Here is a 25033-nt window from a genome sequence, read left to right as displayed (position 1 = left end):
GCTGCCTGTCGGCCATGTTGTTTTCTGATTGGTCTCAAAATGCAATATGCATAACTAGGCACCAAGGGGAATCTACATATGAAATTTGAGAAAGATCCCTTCAGTACTTTCTCAGAAATAGCGATAACAAACTTCAATTATCAAAATCCAAGATGGCTGCCTGTCGGCCATGTTGTTTTCCGATTGGTCTCAAAATGCAATATGCATAACTAGGCACCAAGGGGAGCCTACATATGAAATTTGAGAAAGATCCCTTCAGTACTTTCTCAGAAATAGCGATAACAAACTTCAATTATCAAAATCCAAGATGGCTGCCTGTCGGCCATGTTGTTTTCTGATTGGTCTCAAAATGCAATATGCATAACTAGGCACCAAGAGAAACATACATATGAAATTTGAGAAAGATCCCTTCAGTACTTTCTCAGAAATAGCGATAACAAACTTCAATTGTCAAAATCCAAGATGGCTGCCTGTCGGCCATGTTGTTTTCCGATTGGTCTCAAAATGCAATATGCATAACTAGACACCAAGGGGAACATACATATGAAATTTGAGAAAAATCCTTTCAGTACTTTCTGAGGATTAGCGATAACAAGAATTGTTTACGGACGGACGGACGGACGGACGGACGGACGACGGACCACGGACGCAGGGCGATTTGAATAGCCCACCATCTGATGATGGTGGGCTAAAAATGGAGATAAACAGCTATATAGAAATGATCAATACAAACAGTGAATTCAACATTTGGAGAATTTAAAAGGTCATAAGATAAAGAGATTTGTCCTACTGAAACATTTGATAATGGTGATTGAATCGAGTATAATGCTGATTCAGTAGACTTTAATTCCTTCAGATCTTATCTTGGTACATTTCATGGTTCTTTCAGATTTTTCATACCACAAATCAAGCATTTTTCAACCACTAATCCAGCACTTTTTCTCAATTTTCCAGGTGCATTTTAAGTCCAAACTTGTCAATACTAAATCTACCCAGGTAATCTGGCCTTATCAGTAGATACAACACTAAAACTACCCAGGTAATCTGGCCTTATCAGTAGATACAGCACTAAAACTACCCAGGTAATCTGGCCTTATCAGTAGATACAACACCAAAACTACCCAGGTAATCTGGCCTTATCAGTAGATACAACACCAAAAACTACCCAGGTAATCTGGCCTTATCAGTAGATACAACACTAAAACTACCCAGGTAATCTGGCCTTATCAGTAGATACAGCACTAAAACTACCCAGGTAATCTGGCTGGCTGAGGGGGAAGGTGGGGGATGATTGAGGCATAACATTGCAGAAAAATACAGCTTGCCATCAAACAATCTTGGAAAAAAACTAATCTAGATGAGCACAAAGAGAAAATTGGATTAGCTTGTAGTATAGAGTATAATATATTTAATAACACTGCATGGCAAGTATGATCTACTTAAGGTATGGTATCATAGTAAAATTACAACTACTGTCCTGATAAAAGACATTCTATATAACTAATTTCATAAAAATCTACATGTTTATGAACACTTTATGACCTTTGAGTAACTTACAACCCAAGTTCATACTACATACATAAAGATAAATACCATGCTCAAAAGACATTTGACCTTTCAAATTCATATAGCTTGTTAAGTTGATTACATTAAGTTCATTGTGGGGGAAATCTTTCATTAAAATCTTGAATAGGATGTCCTTCTCAAAATACAAATGTAACTATTTTTACAGAAATGCCAAGCATCTACTTGTAAAGATTTTATACATACAGTACATGATATCAAATGTATGATGTGTATATTCATATAAAACAAAGTACATGTACATACATAATTCAGTGCAACTGAATTTTGTAGGCACATGCAAAAATCGGGAGCTCTCACAAACTAGAGACCGATCGGCCTAAACGGTCACCTTAGTTTTGAAATATTTCAGTTAATTTTACCCTTTTTGCCCCCACTCATAAAACCAGGGGTCAGTTAGGGCCAACATGTGTATACCATCAAACTGTCATCCCAAACTGCTAATTTGAACCAAGTTAGAATGAATTCCAATAGAAATCAAACAAATGATGATCAAAAATCTGATTTCCCTATATAAACTATTGTAAAGTTTACCCCAGGGTCATTAAATTCACAATTTTGGTAAAACACTTTGAGAGTCTTCCACCTATATGAGGAGTATTTGATTCTACTATATTTGGGTCTTAAGATGTCATATGAATCTTCAGTTAATTTGACCCTTTTTGGCCCCACCCATCAGCCCCTGGGTGTCAGTCAGGGCCAACATGTAAAGCACCTTAAAAACCTTCCATCTATGAAGAGTATTATATGCTATCTTATTTGGGTCTTGAAAAGAAGATTTTTCAAATTTCAGTCAATAGGACCCCTTTTGGCCCCGCCCCTCAGTCCCCTGGGGGTGGGGACCATATAATTCAAAGTTTCTGTAGACTACTGATCATGGAAGGATCCTGCAAAATTTTATTGAAATTGGTTCAAGAGTTTCTGAGAAGAGGTCGAAAATGTATTTTGTTCATGGACAGATGATGCAAGATGACAGACATAAGGCAATAAGAATAGGTCACTTGAGGCTTTGACTCAGGTGACCTAAAAATCCATTTAAACAACTGTTGCCAAATTCTTGACCAAGCCAAATGGCATGTTGAACCTAAGTCCAATGCTTTATGTTAACAATTTTGCTTTAAGACGTTACAAGTGTGAAAAGATAGATAAACACTGGATAATCATGTCGCTAAGGTATCAGACTCCATACTGGACATGTCTCTAAGGTATCAGACTCCATACTGGACATGTCGCTAGGGTATCAGTCTTCATACTGGACATGTTGCTAAGGTATCAGGCTCCATACTGGACATGTTGCTAAGGTTTCATTAAAGTCTCTTGATCAATTCTTGAGAAATATCATTTAAGAAGTGTTACCAAGAGGTTTACTGATGGACGGGATATGGATGAAAGCCCTGTCCCACCTTCTGATTACAGTAGACTAAAAATGTGAACATTCCCTACAAGTAAAAAAAAATTCTCAATGAAATTTCAAAACAAGGACTTTTATTCATTGGGATTGCTTAAATTTTCTGTATAACAGTATCAACAAACACCAGGCTTATATTTCATAGAAGTACTACCTTTATTCCAGTTTTTGTACAAAAAATAAATAGGCTTGATAATATTAAAGTATTTAAAATGATATTATTTTAAAAGACAATAATAATGAAAAGTTGCAAAGCTACCAGGCTGCAATGAGTATGTGAAATTACAAAATAAACATTTAATTAAATTATCTTCTAATATTTAACAAAGTAAACAAAAAAATCTGCATGATCACCAACATAACTCAAGGATAGAGAAATGTTTAGACTAGAAATTATAAAGTAGGACAAAATGACAGATGGCCACAGAAGGACACATATCACTTTACACTATTGTGTACCACTAGACTGGCTGAGGGATAACATACTGGCCCTTACAGTGGTACATCTACAATGTTGTTCTACCAGAAAATATTCCTCATAGAACTGATGTTACTAGTTGACATCAGGAAATACATTTTCACTCTGTTTATTTACTGGACTAAATATCCAATAACTTTTAGATCAATACAACCCAAGGTACTTCTTTCAGAATTGTATCCCTAATCTTGTGCATATGTACATAATACAACACTAAAACACAACATTGACAACGGTGTGATACATAAAAATCAGTTCCCATCCCCACTCCCTTCGATATACTATATCCTTCACATTGGTAAAAATGGAGATAAACAGCTATATAGAAATGATCAATACAAACAGTGAATTCAACATTTGGAGAATTTAAAAGGTCATAAGATAAAGAGATTTGTCCTACTGAAACATTTAATAATGGTGATTGAATCGAGTATAATGCTGATTCAGTAGACTTTAATTCCTTCAGATCTTATCTTGGTACATTTCATGGTTCTTTCAGATTTTTCATACCACAAATCAAGCATTTTTCAACCACTAATCCAGCACTTTTTCTCAATTTTCCAGGTGCATTTTAAGTCCAAACTTGTCAATACTAAATCTACCCAGGTAATCTGGCCTTATCAGTAGATACAACACTAAAACTACCCAGGTAATCTGGCCTTATCAGTAGATACAGCACTAAAACTACCCAGGTAATCTGGCCTTATCAGTAGATACAACACCAAAACTACCCAGGTAATCTGGCCTTATCAGTAGATACAACACCAAAAACTACCCAGGTAATCTGGCCTTATCAGTAGATACAACACTAAAACTACCCAGGTAATCCGGCCTTATCAGTAGATACAGCACTAAAACTACCCAGGTAATCTGGCTGGCTGAGGGGGAAGGTGGGGGATGATTGAGGCATAACATTGCAGAAAAATACAGCTTGCCATCAAACAATCTTGGAAAAAAACTAATCTAGATGAGCACAAAGAGAAAATTGGATTAGCTTGTAGTATAGAGTATAATATATTTAATAACACTGCATGGCAAGTATGATCTACTTAAGGTATGGTATCATAGTAAAATTACAACTACTGTCCTGATAAAAGACATTCTATATAACTAATTTCATAAAAATCTACATGTTTATGAACACTTTATGACCTTTGAGTAACTTACAACCCAAGTTCATACTACATACATAAAGATAAATACCATGCTCAAAAGACATTTGACCGTAAAAATTCATATAGCTTGTTAAGTTGATTACATTAAGTTCATTGTGGGGAAAATCTTTCATTAAAATCTTGAATAGGATGTCCTTCTCAAAATACAAATGTAACTATTTTTACAGAAATGCCAAGCATCTACTTGTAAAGATTTTATACATACAGTACATGATATCAAATGTATGATGTGTATATTCATATAAAACAAAGTACATGTACATACATAATTCAGTGCAACTGAATTTTGTAGGCACATGCAAAAATCGGGAGCTCTCACAAACTAGAGACCGATCAGCCTAAACGGTCACCTTAGTTTTGAAATATTTCAGTTAATTTTACCCTTTTTGCCCCCACTCATAAAACCAGGGGTCAGTTAGGGCCAACATGTGTATACCATCAAACTGTCATCCCAAACTGCTAATTTGAACCAAGTTAGAATGAATTCCAATAGAAATCAAACAAATGATGGTCAAAAATCTGATTTCCCTATATAAACTATTGTAAAGTTTACCCCAGGGTCATTAAATTCACAATTTTGGTAAAACACTTTGAGAGTCTTCCACCTATATGAGGAGTATTTGATTCTACTATATTTGGGTCTTAAGATGTCATATGAATCTTCAGTTAATTTGACCCTTTTTGGCCCCACCCATCAGCCCCTGGGTGTCAGTCAGGGCCAACATGTAAAGCACCTTAAAAACCTTCCATCTATGAAGAGTATTATATGCTATCTTATTTGGGTCTTGAAAAGAAGATTTTTCAAATTTCAGTCAATAGGACCCCTTTTGGCCCCGCCCCTCAGTCCCCTGGGGGTGGGGACCATATAATTCAAAGTTTCTGTAGACTACTGATCATGGAAGGATCCTGCAAAATTTTATTGAAATTGGTTCAAGAGTTTCTGAGAAGAGGTCGAAAATGTATTTTGTTCATGGACAGATGATGCAAGATGACAGACATAAGGCAATAAGAATAGGTCACTTGAGGCTTTGACTCAGGTGACCTAAAAATCCATTTAAACAACTGTTGCCAAATTCTTGACCAAGCCAAATGGCATGTTGAACCTAAGTCCAATGCTTTATGTTAACAATTTTGCTTTAAGACGTTACAAGTGTGAAAAGATAGATAAACACTGGATAAATGATAGTTAATGCATCATGGCACAGGTTGTTCAGTCTCGAGTCTGGTAAAAAAAAGTCCATCCTGAAGTTTTAATCAATGCTTCACTTTCAACAAATACTCAATATTATCCTAACTAACTACAACACACACATCTATCACAAACACAATCATGACCTGGATTCAATGACAGCATGAATTATGTAATACTGACATGCTTGGTACGTACAAAGTTGATCCTATGACAACACTTTCTGTTAGTTTTAAGATTGCTCTGGAAGTGTAAAGTATGGGTATCCAGCAGAGTCTTTGACCTGTAGATCTGGAACCCATAGGCTCCAATTCTTTTAAGTTCACTGAATCTCCTGCGGATATTATGTGATGGCTTCACGCTAAGTTCATTCCAAACATCAACATCTACTATCAGTTGATTCACACTCTGAAATGAAAGGAACATGTATGTACAAACATAACACCCTTCAGGCAACAATTTATGTTCAGAGTTCATTTTAGATAGCACAGAAACACTTGATTACAGAGTATACATAGAAACTCTTGATTACAGAGTATACACAGAAACACTTGATTACAGAGTATAAAATGCATAAAATGTTTATCGCATAATCTGTCTATTTTTGCGTTTATGTCACTAGTGTAATACACCCGGGGACACTTTTCATGGCTGCACTAATCAGAAATTGATGGACCTTATAAATTGATGGACATTTTAAATGCTACGTGGCACAACAAAACGACTGCCTTCATTTAATTTTGCTCTCCACATTTTAAACTCAAAACCTGTACAAAATATAAGTTTTCTGAGTTATGATAGAAAAAGTACCTTAAACACATAAGTTAAATAATGTAACTTAATGCACTAAATGATAGCCTACTTCATTGCAATTTAATGTACCTTAGTGCACTTGCTGATGTAGCTTGTAGCTTAACTTGTAATTATCATAGTTATTTTAGAGTACATTGATGCATGTGTGAACAATACTTAAATCTGTTTTCATTTCATGAGATTATATGAAACTCAAAGTTTTAATTTGTGTTCACCGAGGCTTGCAAAAATAAAAAATTTTAAGACACACCTCATATGAAATGAAAACTCATTGAAGATCCTATATAATTATGCAAGATACACTTTCTTTAGAGATGTTGAATATAAAAATACAACAGAACTGAGATTTCAGTGAAGTGGGGATACCTGCATATGTCCAGAGTCTAAGAGGGGACCAATCATGTCCCAGAAAAGCTCTGGCATGTCCAGGTACAGGATATTTGAGCTCCCAGTGTGAAGGTGTTGGTCTAAAGCATCAATCAGGGTGGTGTGGTGTTTCATCACTGGCAACAAGGACCTAATACAAAACATCACTATATGTAATGTATCATTCTCAAAACTTATCAAAATATATTAGTAATTCATTTCATATAATATATAAGAAAAGGATCCATCATGGGTTGACTTCAAAGCTTTCAAAGGTGTTGCAAAAAAAAAAAAAAAAAAACGACACAAAAAGTGATGAAATGTTTAAGTTAACATCTATTTTAATATAATCTGTACAACAATAAGAATTTCGAAACATGAACCTGATTTTACCCATTGCACTTTCTACTTCTTTATGAAATGATGATAAATGATCATTTATCATATATGCAAGATTTACTGAATAATATACATAATATATTCGTTTTCTCTACCCTTCAGTTTATCCTATATCGAAGATCGGCAAGATCCATTATATTATTTGTGGTTGTAGAAATGATGATGGTGATAAATGATCATTGATGGTTGAAACACTAGTGTAATGGTGAATACCATTTTTAACTAATGACATATGAAGCTTTTTGTCCAGCCTATATTTTATTTAGTTCTTACCCTTTAACATTTACGAAGAATTCATGGATGTTATAGTTGTAGCTAGATGATTGGGTCTCCAGCACCACAGCATGACACTGACCTTTGGACAGACTTGACACTGTAACACTGGTATGTTTGTTCCTACAATGTTAACCAATTAAAAGTTATCTCCCTTTTCTATTACTCATAAATATAAATCAGTAGTTATAATATTGATATTACACTTTGTTAAATTTACATACACAGGCTAACACATACCGTACTATGATGATGTTACAAGGCTTATGTAAGTATCCCTCATTCAAACAGATGCCCAATGGCAATGAGTTGGATAATCCAATATCTAAACTATCTGAACAAGTCGCCTCCTCATCTTCTAGGTAGTCAACAAGACGCTCCACTTCAGATTCCTCTGATCCTGAAAAGAGAACATTATTGACATGTAAATGTGCTGCCTGGATATATCCTTACAATGGCTGGATAAAACTGGAGAATATGAAGATCCATAAGCTGGTACTGCTGATATTACTGGTAATACGTTCTGATCACAGAGAGTCTTTGTACACTTGACAGAGGGGTTCACAAACTGTATGAAAATAAATATAAAATGCACAAAAACTTGAAAAAAATATGACATGAAGGTCTCTGGGGAAGGAATGTTCTTGATAGGGGGGTGTATATAATCTATATAAGGAGAAGTCATTTTTCTCACACCTTTGCATATGTGAGATACATTTTTCTCTTACCCTGGACAGGGATATCTGCAGTTTTACCGGGGTGAGATTTTCTTATCTTACCCTAGGGAAAAGACAAGCTACACATGCTCTTTTCACGTTCTCAAAAATCGTATTTCGTCACGTCAACAATACCATGACGTCACGGCAACAGAATAATGATGTCACATCGACAATTCAATCATGTCACGTCAACATTTCCTTGCATTGATGTAATGTCAATATTAGATACATAAGAGGGTAAACAGGGTAAGAGAAAAATAATCATTCACCCCTATGGAAGTGAGATAGGGGAAGCTCAACCCTCTGAAAGAATTGATTTTTACAGCGGAAGACTACGTAAATATTTTTCGTTGTCCAAGCAAACACACAGAGGAATATGATGCGATGTCAAACATCAGTTGGCAGTTTCTGGAAAGGTTATCTTGACACTTTGCATTGACAGTCAGGTTATTTTTCATGGTATACCGTAGTTATGCTATACTTTTTCTCATCTTTCCAAATATGTAGTTGGTTTTATTGTCAGTCACCGAGAAAAATTACAAAGTTTCTATATAGGTTTACCATGTTGGATCAATTTCCCCATACATTTCATGAAAAAGGTGTGAGAAAAATAGTCCATCATATGTTAGGTATGTGGAATAGGGAAATTCTACACCCTCAGGTAGAATTTCCCTACCTCACATACCTACATATGATGGACTCTAACCATAAAAGACTACAGGAATATGGAACAGACTAGACGTACCATCCTGGGCAGGAGGGTAGAGTATGGAGGCTCTTGGACCAGGGTCCCTGACCCATGACATATAATAAACACAAGACTCCATGAGAGTGACTTGAAGACAGAGCTGGTCATTTGCGGCAGTGTGGTATAAACGGAATCCAGCATCGTGGAACAGATTGTATAAAGCACGGTACCAACTGTACAGGTAGTCATCATCAACCTTGTCTGCAATTAACAAAAACATGATGCGGTCTTTCACACTACTAGTATTCCTAGGTCTTGAAGTCTCTGTGATAAATTAAAATATTAAAGAAACTAGTTCCCAGCAATAACAGTTTTGCAAAGAAACCATTACAAGGACATAATGTCTGAGAAGTCTAATCAAAATAAAAAACAAATAGACAATCCAACCAAATGCACAATTACATTGCTTATCGATCCTGTGTAACAATATTCATTATTGGTTGTAAGTGATATTTCTGTAACAAACTACAGGCATGAGACAATCTGATTCAAGTATATCCCCTTAACTTTGTTCCAGGGTATGATGATAAGACAATAGTGAGAGGCTACAGCAGGTCTAGGTCTGATATAATGTAAGTCTGTCTGATGTTAACTACATTACCTGGTACATGTATATACCTAGCAGCAAGTTTATAACACAGCTCTATGTTACATACCAATATGGAGGGCAATATGGAGTTGTCCAACCCGAGACAGAAGGTCATCTTTGATCATGAAGTAGAGGACATCATGTGAGTGACTGCTGTCCATAAAGTGGTCCATCTTTAGAATGTCTATATAGGTATGGCCAAGACTAAGCATCACATTATTAACTGTCTGTGTATCATAGGAGTTGCGTACAAAATCAGCAGGATCATTCGGTACAACAGATATGTGCATGTTGCGCGTGTTATTAGAGTTGACAGAAAAATCTGAAGTTGTTAAGCCTGTACCAAACAGGTACAGATTAAAAGACAAATTTTTTGCAATAATCCTTTCAAATTCCAAATCCCCTTTGGGTCTGTAAAAAAGAAGAGAGAAACATGAAAAAAAGTTATTCATAATATATAAATATTTCTTCAAAGAAAATCTGGTGAAGATCACTTCAAATTTTTTACCTGAATCTAAAGGCAGAAAATTGCAAATACATGACAAAATATCCTATGTATTTGATATCAAATGATACAAAAACATATAATGGAAAATGTGAAATAAACGTTTTAATTCTGATTTTTTTTCTTCAAAAATTTGTACCAGTATTTCATTGCACAATTTAAATTCAATACCAGGTAATGAACACCCTTTGCTGAAATACTTACCCAACAGAATAAGCTATTTTCTTCCCTCTGCTGTCAATGTTGATCCCTCCTTCCTTTTCTATACAGATAGGCCAGTATGTGTTATTTGAAATTTGTATAGTGGAGTTACATTGGAAATGTTGAAGAGTGATAAACCGCAGTAGACGCTTTGCTTCACTCCGGGCATCAGACAGAACTTGGAGAGGGCTATATGCCTCATTAAAGTAACTTACTTGTACAAAGAAATATACACAAATGGCAATGAATGCTGCATAAATGACTGTCTTTTTTTTCTTCATTTTTATATTTTGCCTTTTGATAAGTTATAACTTACAAACCTTTTAAACACATTGTATTATTTCTGTTTCTTCATTTTTGATGCATAGTGACATTTTTATCTAATCAAACCAGGACTATTACTAATAATAAATATCTAAAAATAAATAAAACATGCTTCGTTTCGTTAAAAAATATGCTAGATTTGAATGGGACTGTTCAGATAGAAACAGAGGAGGAAAAAAGTCAACTTCCATTGTAAAAGGGAGCATCATATTATCTTGTGTATCCCATCTTCTTGTCCATTGTTTGGCCCAATCGGAGATAAAATTGTCATTTTACCTGGGGAAAAAAATCAAAATATTAATTGCATTATTAAGTAAATTAATATCTGTAAACATATTTATAGTACTGTGAACATGTAGGTACATTGCAGGGACAAAAATAAAATGTAAGACTCATAAACAGCCTGCCCACGATGGGTCTCTCTAACATCACAGATTAACTAAGCCTGGGTTATAAAATAGACATTCCCACTAAACTGAGACAGTAAGGCAACCCCTACCCTTGACTTCAGAATATACCAATATTACCATCTCTTTCATTAAATAAGAATCATAAGGTCTGGCCCTTAAGATAGCCAGAACCCAGGTTATATTATAGTTCCAATGCAGCCTCCCACTCACATATAAGTTTACATTCTGGGTGTTCAAAAGCACTAAATTGCAAAAAGAATGAGAACTGAAAATTATATTGTCCACACCCAGACTGGCTGGATCAAATTAACATTGAATATCTTGCTCTCTAATTAACAGACTAGAGCTACAAAATGTAGCTATATACAGCTACCGTCAGACTAAAGCTAAATTCCTATCAGCTGGCACTGGTAAGGCAACCTGTACTATTACATGTACGTGTGACTTTACACTAACAGTCTTGGCCAGTTACTTAGGTCACACTTGAATGATGATTTGGTTTAGTTTTGTTTAATGTCCTATCAGAAGGATTGAGCGTGACCTCCCCTGTGTGCGAGATGCAGAGTGGTAAGTGTAGCTCTGCATTGTTTTTTCTTTTTTTTTTAGGCACTTGTTCAGGACAAAAAGAAAATGCCACACGAGGGTTTGAACCTGGGACCATCTAAACTCTACACCATCGGCATCAGGGAATAACCCTTACTACCAGGACATGATTCTGGATATTTCCCGACTCGGAGGGCCATTATTGTATAATATACACCCCTTGCCCTCTACTTTTCCTTCTGTCAAGTTTATAAACTCTGTATTGTAATATATAACAGCATATGTTTAAAACATTTTATAATTGTATAACCAAAGAATACATCAATGTTTTATCATCAGATGATCAGGGACAGTTCCTACATTGAAGGGATAAAACCGCAAAGGAACAAAAGAACGATATGAGCATTAAGCGAAACTTATACACTAAAATGAAGATCAATCTTTTTTTAAGTATTGTGGGTATTAATTGATCAAAATTCTGAAGCCGAGCCTCTGTGATCAAACTACTTGCTGTCAAATACTAAATAGGCTAAATAGGCCTATATAGATCTAGTCAAGTGTCATTGACTCGCAAAGCCGATCTTGCAACCAGTAAGACTATTTTGTAACGATACCATATACATTATTCTGGTACTAAATATAGTGTAGGAACGGTATACGATAATCACAAACGAAGTGATTGCTGAATAACTTACATTTTTCTTCGATGTTGCCCACTAAAACAACCTATTCACAACAATCTGTGTTTCCTTTTGGAATAATTATGGAACTCTTTTGTACCGGAAACTAGTAAGTTACCACGACTAGTTTCACAGCCGAGGATAGCAACGTCGGAAAATAATTTCCACGAGCTTATTTTATGAGTTCACTCATAGTATTCGGTATTTCTATGTTAAAAATTTATCTAATATAAGTTATATATATAAATAAAGATCTCCTGATATAAAGAATTTGCAGTCTTAAAGAGTTGGATTCCTTCAGTCCTAGCAGTACTGTAACGTTACAGTACAGATCCAAAAATCATGATATTGAACAAAGCTGGTGGCGGGCACTCGGGATGTGACATCCTCTGTCGTTTTACTAATAATGATTAATTCATTCCCATGAAGTGATATAACTTTATGACAAAGGGATACCGACATCACTTAGTTCTTTAAGTGATGTCACTTGTCAAGTGATATCGCCTATTCAAAAGTGATAGGCCTATCGCCCCAACGATTAAGTGATATTACCGAGAAATTTGAATAAACTAGAATTAACCTTGAACTGGGAGTCATGTGTAAATCACTATGTCTGTACGCCTGTCTGTCAGTCCACAAATGTTACTCCTGGCTATAACTTTGACATTTATTGACCAATTAACATAAAACTTGATAAAGATATTTAGCTCATAAAAATAAACTCGCAGCTAAAATGCAAAGGTAAAAAGTCATGCATATGATATTATTAATCAGGTTCAACAGTTAAGGCTACGTTTTGCATCCATTCATTAATGAACATTTTGTTGTGACACTATCAGCAGTGCTTGTTAGAATTATACCAGGAGTAAATTTTGTAAAAATTGTAGTTTTTCACTGATGAACATTTGTTATGACACCATGAATTAATTAAGTAATGCTGGTTACATGTATTTTGACAAGGAGCCAACTGACCAAAGCTCAAGGTCACTGTGTCAAGGTTAAATGCACGCCTTTCCACTGATGAATGTTTTGTTATGATGCTTTGAATAAACTTAAAGGTTGGCCAGATTAAGGAAGGGGTCAACTGTTTAAAGGTCAGTGTCATAGGGTCAAATGTGAAGGTCAAATTTCGATGAACATTTTGTCATGATACGATGAAGCAAAAATTCTCATAATTAAACATTAAGTCAACTGACCAAAGTTTAGGATCATTGGGTCAGAGGTCTAGGTCACTGGGTCAAAGGGCAATGTCACTTTCTGTAGCTTTTCACCGATAAACATTTTGTTATGACACTTTGAAGCAATACTAGATAGTGTATTAAACACAGAGTCAACTGACCAAAAGCGAAGGTCAAATTATGTATCATTTCATTGATAAATATTTTGTTACACTATAATCGTTTGGATTTTAACTAGGAGTCAAATGACTTAAGGTCAAGGTCACTAGGTGAAATGTCAAGGTCCTATTTTGTATCTTTTTACTGATGAACTTTTTGTGACGACAGGTAGTCGGAATTTGAAACACTGGATAATAGTTTATTTGCTTTGTCATCCTGCGGACAGATAGTGTTATATTGAGGTGGGGACTCCTTGAGGTAGTCAGTGGCTACCTCACTGTACAACATGGGGGAGGCCTGTCGCATGTCATCCAGAGCAATTAGGATTAAGTGTCTTTCTGAAATGTCTGTTTCTTAGCTTCCCAAGACAAACCGCCACGGGTAGGGAGTATCGCACCACTCACCTGGGATCTTCACCTGATGTTATGTCGCCTACTCTCTATCCAACTGATGCTGCAGCAGATCCTCTCTGGAATAAAGGTCAAGGTCATTTGGTCCAAAGTTCAAAAACAAAGTGGATCTCGAAATATGACTATAGCTCTTGACAAATCAAAACAAACAAATGAGGATTTCACCAGTATTTACATTTCAGTTAGCTCAGTAAATTTGAAGGTTGAAAGAAACAAGTCACATCATAGTAAATGTGAAATCTTTGAAGTCTAAATTTGAAACGTTAGCTATATGGACGGATGTCTTTTGTGATAATCATGGGGGATATATTGTCACAATATGGTTTTGTTTTTTTGTTTGATGACCTGTCAGTGTTCTAGCTGACGTTCTATTTTCACTATATATTATGTTAGGTTGTTTTTAATTAATGTCCATTCATACTAACAGAATTCATCTTTCTTCCTCCAACGTTCCTACCTCCTTCGCCACATCCACAGCCGCTTCTTGGTCTGGTCTGGTCTGGTCTGTATATCTACTGCCATCTGCCAGTCCTCTACTGTAGCCAGTATTCCTCCAGCATCTCCCGAACTCTTTCCTTGCTGCCCAGTCTTGACAAAGTTGATAATGTTGTCACTTTCTTCCTCTTATGGAATGTAACTGGACACACTGAAGGTACATGCTCTACGCTACAAGGTCTTCCACACAAGTTTCAGAATGGATCGTTGATTAATGCCCATGTTTGCACATACACAGCTCTAAACAGAAAGCTGACTCTTTCTGTTTCCATGGACCAGATATCTTACCATCCGAGTGCCTGCTTCCTTGTACCCCGAAACTTTTCCTTCTGCACTTTCTTTGAGCAACAGTAGTTGTCTGACTTTTGTGACCCTAAACTCTTCTAGGGTGTAATTTAAAAGCAATTTTAGTTTGGTGCTTCTTCCATATTGTCATATATTGTTGAAACTTCGAAGTCCCATCCAATTTCTGGTCTTGTTATAATGGCTTCCATCTCTTCAACGGCTCATGATCACATTCGGACCTCGTAAATCAGAAATGACCATGATAATCTTGGTTTTATTGCATTTTTGTCAGTGAAATATATACATAGTTTTAATATAACTATTTTACAAGTATGACAGATTATCGATATTTTCACGAGTGCGAAGCATTTATGCCAGTATATTTACCATGAGAAATATAGAAATTGTGATGTGTGAAACCAATGTATGACGTGTTTGATATTCCAGAATGTACTAGGCTTATATCATTTTGATAGAGTGTCGGCCGAAATAGCACATATCATTTCTTTCAATTACCATTAATAATCACGTTTCTGTATTTTTATGAGATGAAATGACGAGGATGAATAATTTCATTTGTGGTCGGCGTACGGAAGGGAATTCAAGTCCAAATCTTGATACAGTGTCCATGTACGATCCCATGACCCAAAGAAAGACGCCCCGAGCATGTGTTGTGCCAATTTGAGAAGACACGTATATAACCTGTGTTCCTTTTAAAGAATTATCTCAGTGAAGTGTACTTATAATGATGCTTATTTCCGTTTATCCTAGCCACGTGTTTCAGGTCTGGTCACAGGCGCTTGCATAGAAAATGCGATTTTCAAAAAAAAAAAAAAAAATTGATATGACAAGTGGTATGTGTAATCTGTTAAGCTCACAGATTACACATACCACTTGTCATATCAATTTTTTTTTTTTTAAATCGCATTTTCTATGCAAGCGCCTGTGGTCTGGCATTGTTCTTCACATTGAAAAATACATTCCTCACTAGTGAAAAATATTACTTTTATAAATTAAATAATTTTCGGAATTCCACCGGTAAAAATAAAATAAATATGTACATCCATGTAATTGTAAGTTTGTTCTATTCTGTATGAGGCATTGTAGCATGATATTAACTATGACTGCTCGTTGGCTATAATTTACATGTTTTTAATTGCCGCAATATGAAGCGATATGCCAATATGATACAACAGTTTAACGTTGGTAATGAATTCAGTAATATCAATATATCGATATAACCATGGTAACCACGTGTTTGTGTTTATGATATCCACCTTTTTATTCAGATACAACAATGATTATGACGTTGTGGGAATGTAACATATAACAAAGGATTCTCGGGTAGTGCTGACCTTAACCGAAATGCATCATTGCATCATTCGTATCCAGGGTACCAATTTGATTATTATGGTGCTAAATTCAGGACGAAAGGACAGACTTGATGGACATAAAGAAACACATACTGATGAAAAGCGACACCGATGTTCTGAGTATGGGAGGCAGTACTATGGGGCGCCGTTTAACTATTTATTCCCATTTGGTGATATCACCTATTCAATCAGTGATATCACCTATTCGAATAGATGATATCACCAATTCCTTTTTTTAAATAAGTGATATCACCTATTCGAATAGGTGATATCACTTAATGAAACGAATAGGTGATATCACTTAAAAATATTCTTAAGAGATATCACCTATTCGAATAGGTGATATCACTTATAAAATTCTTAAGTGATATCACCTATTCGAATGAGTGATATCACCTATTCGTTTCATTAAGTGATATCACCTATTCGAATAGGTGATATCACTTATAAAATTTGGAAAACTGTATGCTCCCCAATTCCATCATGTGTAACATGTCTGATTTGGGAGCAGTCGTTTGTATTGATTCTAAAGTGATATCACTTATTCGAATAGGTGATATCACTTATGAAATTTTATAAGTGATATTATGGGGCGCCGTTTTACTATTTATTCCCATTTGGTGATATCACCTATTCCAATAGGTGATATCACCTATTCAAATGAGTGATATCACCTATTCGAATAGGTGATATCACTTAAGAACTTTTCTAAGTGATATCACCTATTCGAATAGGTGATATCACCCATTCGAATGAGTGATATCACCTATTCGTTTCATTAAGTGATGTCACCCATTCGAATAAGTGATATCACTCATTCGAATAGGTGATATCACTTATTCGAATAGGTGATATCACTTATTGAAACGAATATTTGATATCACCAATTCGAATAGGTGATATCACTCATTCGAATAGGTGATATCACTTAATGAAACGAATAGGTGATATCACCAATTCGAATAGGTGATATCACCAATTCGAATATCACTTAATGAAACGAATAGGTGATATCACTCATTCGAATAGGTGATATCACTTATAAAATTTCATAAGTGATATCACCTATTCGTATAGGTGATATCATTCATTCGAATAGATGATATCACTTAAGAATTTTATAAGTGATATCACCTATTCGAATGAGGTGATATCACTTATAAAATTTCATAAGTGATATCACCTATTCGTATAGGTGATATCATTCATTCGAATAGGTGATATCACTTAAGAATTTTATAAGTGATATCACCTATTCGAATGAGTGATATCACCTATTCGTTTCATTAAGTGATATCACCTATTGGAATAGGTGATATCACTTATAAAATTTGGAAAACTGTATGCTCCCCAATTCCATCATGTGTAACATGTCTGATTTGGGAGCAGTCGTTTGTATTGATTCTAAAGTTATATCACTTATTCGAATAGGTGATATCACTTATGAAATTTTATAAGTGATATTATGGGGCGCCGTTTTACTATTTATTCCCATTTGGTGATATCACCTATTCCAATAGGTGATATCACCTATTCAAATGAGTGATATCACCTATTCGAATAGGTGATATCACTTAAGAACTTTTCTAAGTGATATCACCTATTCGAATAGGTGATATCACCCATTCGAATGAGTGATATCACCTATTCGTTTCATTAAGTGATATCACCCATTCGAATAAGTGATATCACTTATTGAAACGAATAGGTGATATCACCAATTCGAATAGGTGATATCACTCATTCGAATAGGTGATATCACTTAATGAAACGAATAGGTGATATCACCAATTCGAATAGGTGATATCACCAATTCGAATATCACTTAATGAAACGAATAGGTGATATCACTCATTCGAATAGGTGATATCACTTAATGAAACGAATAGGTGATATCACCAATTCGAATATCACTTAATGAAACGAATAGGTGATATCACTCATTCGAATAGGTGATATCACCAATTCGAATAGGTGATATCACTTATAAAATTTCATAAGTGATATCACCTATTCGTAAAGGTGATATCATTCATTCGAATAGGTGATATCACTTAAGAATTTTATAAGTGATATCACCTATTTGAATGGGTGATATCACCTATTCGAATAGGTGATATCACTTAAGAATATTTTTAAGTGATATCACCTATTCGAATGAGTGATATCACCTATTCGTTTCATTAAGTGATATCACCTATTCGAATGGGTGATATCACTCATTCGAATGGGTGATATCACCTATTCGAATAGGTGATATCACTTATTTGAAAAATGAATTGGTGATATCACCTATTCGAATAGGTGATATCACTGATTGAATAGGTGATATCACCTATTCGAATAGGTGATATCACCAAATGGGAATAAATAGTAAAACGGCGCCCCATATGATATCACCTATTCGAATTGGTGATATCACCTATTCGTTTCATTAAGTGATATCACCTATTCGAATGGGTGATATCACTTAATGAAACGAATAGGTGATATCACTCATTCGAATAGGTGATATCACCTATTCGAATAGGTGATATCACTTAAAAAAATTCTTAAGTGATATCACCAAATGGGAATAAATAGTGAAACGGCGCCCCATATGATATCACCTATTCGAATTGGTGATATCACATATTCGTTTCATGAAGTGATATCACCTATTCGAATGGGTGATATCACTTAATGAAACGAATAGGTGATATCACTCATTCGAATAGGTGATATCACCTATTCGAATAGGTGATATCACTTAAAAAAATTCTTAAGTGATATCACCAAATGGGAATAAATAGTAAAACGGCGCCCCATACAGTACAGACTTAAACTTATAGCTAAATCTAGCAACTACTGTACCCAAACAACATTTTCTAAAGAAGTTTTTATATAATGTCATGTGAACCATTTTCATAATGATTAATACCATACCAATGTGATTTTTATTTTAAATTACTAAATTTTACTTCATTAATGTAGTCCAACAGTGATTGACAATGCCATTTTGTATTCGTGTTACCAACCAACTGCAGACCACTTGATTCTCCATTTACCTTCAAATTTGGTGTTTGAGTTAAAACTGGTAGACAAACCATCCAATTAGGTGTTAGGGTAGTGTCTGGTATATTTATCACCAAATAAGATGATAGGGTAATGACTGGTATATTTACCACAACATTAGGTGTTAGGGAAATGACTAGTATATTTACCACAGGCGCTTGCATAGAAAATGTGATTTTCATTTTTTTTTTGTTGGATGTATATGTGTACTCTGTCAAGTGCAATGTTGGCAACTCCGCCACGAGTGAAACGGCACACCACCACACTTCAATCGAACAAAAAACACTTTTATTCAAACTGACACGGTTCACAATATATGCGACTGTCATCAGAAAACATTCATCTTTAACCTGTAACCATTTCTTCATATACATGTGACAATTTAGATTTTACAAAACATTACTGTACTGCTTTGTACTAATGGGAAAAGGGGAATTTATTTTGTTCTGATACGTGGTTTGGTATTGAAAAAACAAATTGATCAGATGATTATAATTAAAGAAATGTCCTATTTCTTTCCACACGGAGCGTCGAAATCCCGTTAGTTTATTTCCGTACTTCGTTCCGGAGATTAGAGACGACGTCAGGATTTCCGGTTAAAAACCGGCGAAGTGGTTTGGCCAAACATGGTATGGTTAGTATAATACTTCGGTGTGTTAACTCTAACTTAGTCTCGATACCGATACGGTGTGTTCATTCTAATATCAAGTACATGACACATTTCCAAGCTTCTGCTTGCGATGTATTTTGATGCAGTTGTCTTGAACATTCGATAATCCCACGACCAGTTAATTTGTCATTGAAATGACATGTTTGTCATGCACAATCACAATGCACACCGTTAATTTTCTACGGTAGCAGACTATCTGGTGGATGTATTTCGATACTGGTTAAACACAATATAAAAACTGAAGATATTTGCTATATTTTCTTTTAAAAATTGTGTTCCATTTTGTGTTTGGTCATTTGGGGTATGATGAAAATGGCCTACATTTTATCACCAATGTATTCTTGTAACTCAGTTTAAGTAGATAGAAACAAACCATTGTCGTAAGGACTAATGCAATATGTAGTATGATTATTGATATTATATAATGTATTCATATTGAAAATTGTATGAAATTTATGTTTTATATATAAAATATATTAATCATGATCATATTTTGATACATATGTACATTTTAGGGTATCTAAACTAGATAATATACCCAGAAACATTGGCTGTGCCAGCAGGAAATTGATTGCGGCATCATAAATTATGAATGGTGCAAGAAATTGACTGTCTCCGTTTGATTAAGCACTCTACATTTTGATTTTAAAACCTGTCAAAGTGGTAAATTATCCGAGGTGTGTAATAAGAATATTTAAGATTTGTTTTCATTTTATGAGATTTTATGAAACTCATCTTGTAGTTTTACTTATTGCTCGACAAGGCTTACAAAAATAAAAAGACTTGTTTCATGAAGTCTCATATGAAATGTAAACTGATTTAAAAATTACAACAGGTTAATCAAGTACTATTCCTTATTTTCTTAACTTTTTCCAGAAAGTGAATTTGACTGAAAGACAAATAACAACATAGGACAGAAAACGATGTATACCACCAGTACCAGACTTGTTGGAAAGTTTATGTATACAAATACATCCAGATGTGTACAGTGTGCAATTCATCGGAACTTTAGGTATGTGTTTGTAGTTGTTGGCCAGTATAACAGGTATCTCATGATCAATGCATCATAACTAGGTTACAGGTACCGACATCACATGCTAATGGACATATATGTCTGCAAGGCTTGCACTTTATGACAATATTACCACAGAATTTCAGATTTGTGAGTATATTTGGTAGATTTTCAGAATTATGTCCTCTGCTTAGGCTTTATATATAGGACAGCCATGGGAAATATTGATACAAATTGACTGTTTTGAAATATATGTGTACTGGTGTGGTGAACCACTGTTATGTTACCTGTCATTCCGGTCTGTCCATCTTCCATTTTGTTTGTTAGTCTCAACGTCAAGTAGATGTTTGTAAGTAATATACACCTTGGAGATTTAGAAGCTTTCTAAAGATCCTGATTTTATAATAGGTAAGGTGGCGCTAGTTTCCACTTTCGCGAGAGTATAAAAGGCGAAGGTCGAAGCTAGTTAGGGTTCACTTCTTCGTCAGACAGAGAGGCGATAAGGCCGGACAAAAAGGTAATAGTAAAGATATAGATGTGCCTGAATAAGGCTTCCCTATATAAAGTACTGTATTGTGCATTTGATAACTTACGATAGAGTATGGAGGCAGATGTGCCTGAGTAAGGCTTCCCTTCTCCAAGGGGACTCTAGTAAGTCTATGTGATCGGTACATCACATAAGTTGTAAGTTGATTAATATCAGTAGCATTGGGTCTGCTCGTGGTTCATTAGAAAGTGTCTGAGAGCACAGAGTTGTACATACATGCATAACGTTATATATATATGCTAGGGAGTGCTCAGTAAGAAGCGAGTACTCAGTGAGTGCTCGGGAGCAGCGAGTACTCAGTGAAGTGAGCGCTCGGTAAAAGTGAGTACTCAGTCGAAGTGAGTGCTCACTTAATGGTCAATGAGTGTTGAAACTCTTTTACCCTTATAATGATTATGTAGTTTTATAATGTGATATTACCCTGAATAAATCCCCAGATAGGGGAGATTTATTTTGGTCAGGGAGCACTCAGTATTTCATGAAGGATATTATTCTGTTCTGTTAAATAGCTCTCTGTTCAGGTATATTTGTAGTTATACTGTAGGATTACTCAGAGGAACTGAGCAATCATTGTGTTATATTTCAACTGTATAGCTAGTTGGCACTTGATGTATATTACATAAACACAGCCAGGTCAGCTGTATATCTCTGTATGTTTTTGCACTGAGGACTCGAGTAAAACTAATTATATGTTAGACAATATGGATCATCAGTAGTGACTGATACAAATCCTAAATCTTTTTAAGATGAAATGAGTTCCTTTTGTATGTAAGATATAGCTTGAATAGAATTACTGAAAATAACTAATGCCTTTTAAATTTCTATACCTTAAGTTAAAAGGTTAAAGGGATGGCTTAAAATAATGCTTTCTATTAAAAATTGTCTGAAGCTCTTGCTAGTTTACCATCAACAGTTTGCCTCCGATCAATTGTTGGCAGAAGCACCATTGCATACATGTCAACCTCTGAAACCTCCAATGAGGGAGATCTCCCTCATTCCACATCCAAAATGAGGGAGAAAGTGCGTGAAAAAAATCGCGACATTTTTGTTACTTTAGGTGATGTTCCTCATGGGCTTGCGCAGGTGTAAATTACCACGGGCTATACATTTTGATATTTAAATTTGACAACAATGGTTAATTTTAAAGAATAATATTAATTAAAAAAAAAAAAATAGAGAAAAAAAAATGATTAATTCATTTAAAAACTGTATTTAGTGAATTATATTATTAATGATGTAGTCACCCAGTATACAAAGCAACTACTTATCTCCTGAATTTTTTTTTTATTATTTTGTTCTGAAATATTTCTAAATGTATTTATCAAATTATCTCCCTTCCTTTCTCAAATAATAATTACACAGTTATTTATTAATTTTTGTTTTACTACGTCTAGTAGTTCTATTATGACTATAAAAACAAACTTCTTAAAAAGTGTTTTTATTTTTTTCTGACCCAAATTGAAATCCGGATTTTTGTGGCAGTTTACGACTTTATATTAGTATTAACCAATTAAAGATGGCGGCAGTACAAACGCTGGTACTGACAGCTACGATTAAGAAAGGCATTATTGGCTTTCATGTGAGTAAATCTTGTTGACAGATAGTATCAGTGTTTGTTCTTGAAGTGATGTATCCTAGTTGTAATCACAAAATTAACTGACCATGTCAAATGAAGCCACATGGGTTATAATGTATACACCAGTCGGCAGGCACGCATGCATGGTGACCGGTGACCGACTCCCCTCTCTCACCAAGCCCCAGGCCAGGGCAGGCTACACAGGTGGTGGGGGTGTTTTGTTTACATAATCAGTTTAGGGTCGAAGTGTCTGAGATTTCCGGGGTTTTATGAGGAAAGACTGCTCAAATCCGGGAGAAATTTAACCCCGATTCGGGAAGTGTACCAAATCGGGATGTAGGGGAAATTTTAATGATTTTCCGGGCACTTCCCGCGTAATCCGGGATGGTTGACACCTATGGCATTGCTTGTGGCAATTTTCTACCTTGAGATTGCAGACAAGATATTCAACTAAATATACGTACATGCTTAATAATACAAAATAGCTTCTTCTGACAGCCTAAGTTTCCTCTAACCCAACACGAGACATTTCGGCACATTGACAAATAAAACGTCTGGTCTGAGACTAGTTCATTTTGAACATTTCTACATTGTCTCAAGATGTTAACATTTAAATTGTGGTTAAAGATAAAACTACCCTTATTATTAAAACGAGGTACCAACCTATTGGTCCTTCAAGTAAGGCAACCAAAAATTATTTCAAACTTTATTCTGGTTGATTCAACTTCAAACTACATTTGTACTCTTAAATATTTTCTTTTTTTTATGTAGTACCACACAAAGCTTGGGTGAGCTGAGGAAATTATCAACAGTGAAAATAGTGGATAACAGCGTCATAGGAAAAAAGGCATTAGAGAGTGGCAGTAAAGTGAAAATTCTTCAGGTTTACAACAAGAATGAGGTAGCCCGTGTGGGAGACAAGGTGTTAGTGTCCATCCAGAAGGAGAGGAAAAAGGCCTACATTGTAGGATGTGTTCAAAAACCTAAGGTAATGCAGCCAAGGTTTGACAGTAATAATGCCGTCTTAATTGATGAGACAGGTGCACCGATAGGAACCAGGATCCGTGTTCCTGTGCCTTCACATCTGAGGGGACGCAGTGGAGACTTCACAAAGATTTTATCTATTGCTACAAAATTTGTCTGATATTGAATGCACTTTTCAAAATAAAGGTATTATTTGTGATTATTGTCTTCAGGATTTTGTGAAATTTTTACCAGTAGTAGATTACTATATGAATCTTTGTTGTTCATGTACTTTTACAGATAAACTACTTCAAATGATTTTATACATAGTTTAGTTTATTTTGTTAAAAGTCCCATTAACAGACAGGGTTAATTTAAAGATGTGCCTAGTTTTCGAGGTGGGGAAAGCCAGAGTACCTGCAGAAAAACCATCGACCTACAGTCAGTACAAGGCAACTGCCCCATGTAGGTATGAACTAGCAATCCAGTGGTGGATTGCTAGTGATAAAGTGTTGGGACACTTTAACCACTCTGACACTGCAGCCCCGAATTTTATACAATGGACTTATAAATATAGGCTTTCAGGCATCACTTTAACATTTTAGGAGAAAACTGAAAAGCACAAATAAAAACAATTTGTGTACCATTTACATTTCTAATGGTAAGCCAAAGTGGGAAAAAGTTACTATTTATAACCATGGTTAGATTATATCTGTAGATAACGTGGAAGATTCTGAGTTAGAATGGTGAACCTGAAAAAGTTATCTACCCTGCTGATATCAATTTATGAATATCCATAAATGATACATGGATGTCTATAATTTATGGAAATCTATACGAGTTATTTATGGATAATCAATGTATGGATATCCGTAAATAGTGATTTTTTTTCCTTTTGGCTTGTCAT

At 35.2% G+C, this 25033-nt stretch overlaps 2 protein-coding genes and 1 long non-coding RNA gene across 4 annotated transcripts; 2 read left to right on the top strand and 1 right to left on the bottom strand.

Moving 5' to 3' along the window:
* Positions 1 to 693: 693 nt before the first annotated feature.
* Positions 694 to 4419, top strand: LOC117324194. Its single transcript, XR_004531935.1, has 2 exons — positions 694 to 1255; positions 4077 to 4419. It is a non-coding gene; the product is annotated as an uncharacterized LOC117324194 (long non-coding RNA).
* Positions 3048 to 12515, bottom strand: LOC117324193. The gene is made up of 8 exons (XM_033879933.1): positions 12420 to 12515; positions 10451 to 11047; positions 9809 to 10152; positions 9150 to 9353; positions 7926 to 8085; positions 7686 to 7808; positions 7014 to 7164; positions 3048 to 6242 (listed from the first exon to the last, which is right to left on the bottom strand). The coding sequence occupies exons 2-8, from the start codon at positions 10726 to 10728 to the stop codon at positions 6003 to 6005; spliced, it is 1500 nt and encodes a 499-aa protein (XP_033735824.1). The 5' UTR covers positions 10729 to 11047; positions 12420 to 12515; the 3' UTR covers positions 3048 to 6002.
* A 7409-nt stretch (positions 12516 to 19924) lies between these two features.
* On the top strand, positions 19925 to 24354 carry LOC117324192 (39S ribosomal protein L14, mitochondrial-like). Of its 2 annotated transcripts, none has more exons than XM_033879932.1 (3): positions 19925 to 19987; positions 20905 to 21040; positions 23935 to 24354. In XM_033879932.1, exons 2-3 carry the CDS (start codon positions 20952 to 20954, stop codon positions 24305 to 24307), a joined length of 462 nt encoding a protein of 153 aa, XP_033735823.1. In that variant the 5' UTR covers positions 19925 to 19987; positions 20905 to 20951; the 3' UTR covers positions 24308 to 24354. The 2 variants fall into 2 exon arrangements, with proteins under 2 accessions (XP_033735823.1, XP_033735822.1); XM_033879931.1 differs by having other exon boundaries at positions 19931 to 19992.
* The last annotated feature ends 679 nt before the right edge of the window (positions 24355 to 25033 follow it).

This window comes from Pecten maximus, chromosome 3 (genome assembly GCF_902652985.1).
Source record: "Pecten maximus chromosome 3, xPecMax1.1, whole genome shotgun sequence".
Classification (NCBI taxonomy): Eukaryota; Metazoa; Mollusca; class Bivalvia; order Pectinida; family Pectinidae; genus Pecten; species Pecten maximus.
This window is presented reverse-complemented; position numbering and strand designations above follow the sequence as displayed.

Excerpts from the sequence above, each read along its gene's own strand:
- LOC117324193 (XM_033879933.1), bottom strand. The coding sequence starts at position 10,728 with ATGAAGAAAAAAAAGACAGTCATTTATGCAGCATTCATTGCCATTTGT. Across the intron at positions 9,354-9,808 it reads CCATATTGCCCTCCATATTG|ACAAGGTTGATGATGACTAC; the intron begins GTATGTAACATA and ends TGTTAATTGCAG. Across the intron at positions 6,243-7,013 it reads TAGACTCTGGACATATGCAG|AGTGTGAATCAACTGATAGT; the intron begins GTATCCCCACTT and ends CTTTCATTTCAG.
- LOC117324192 (XM_033879932.1), top strand. The coding sequence starts at position 20,952 with ATGTATACCACCAGTACCAGACTTGTTGGAAAGTTTATGTATACAAAT. Across the intron at positions 21,041-23,934 it reads GCAATTCATCGGAACTTTAG|TACCACACAAAGCTTGGGTG; the intron begins GTATGTGTTTGT and ends TTTTTTATGTAG.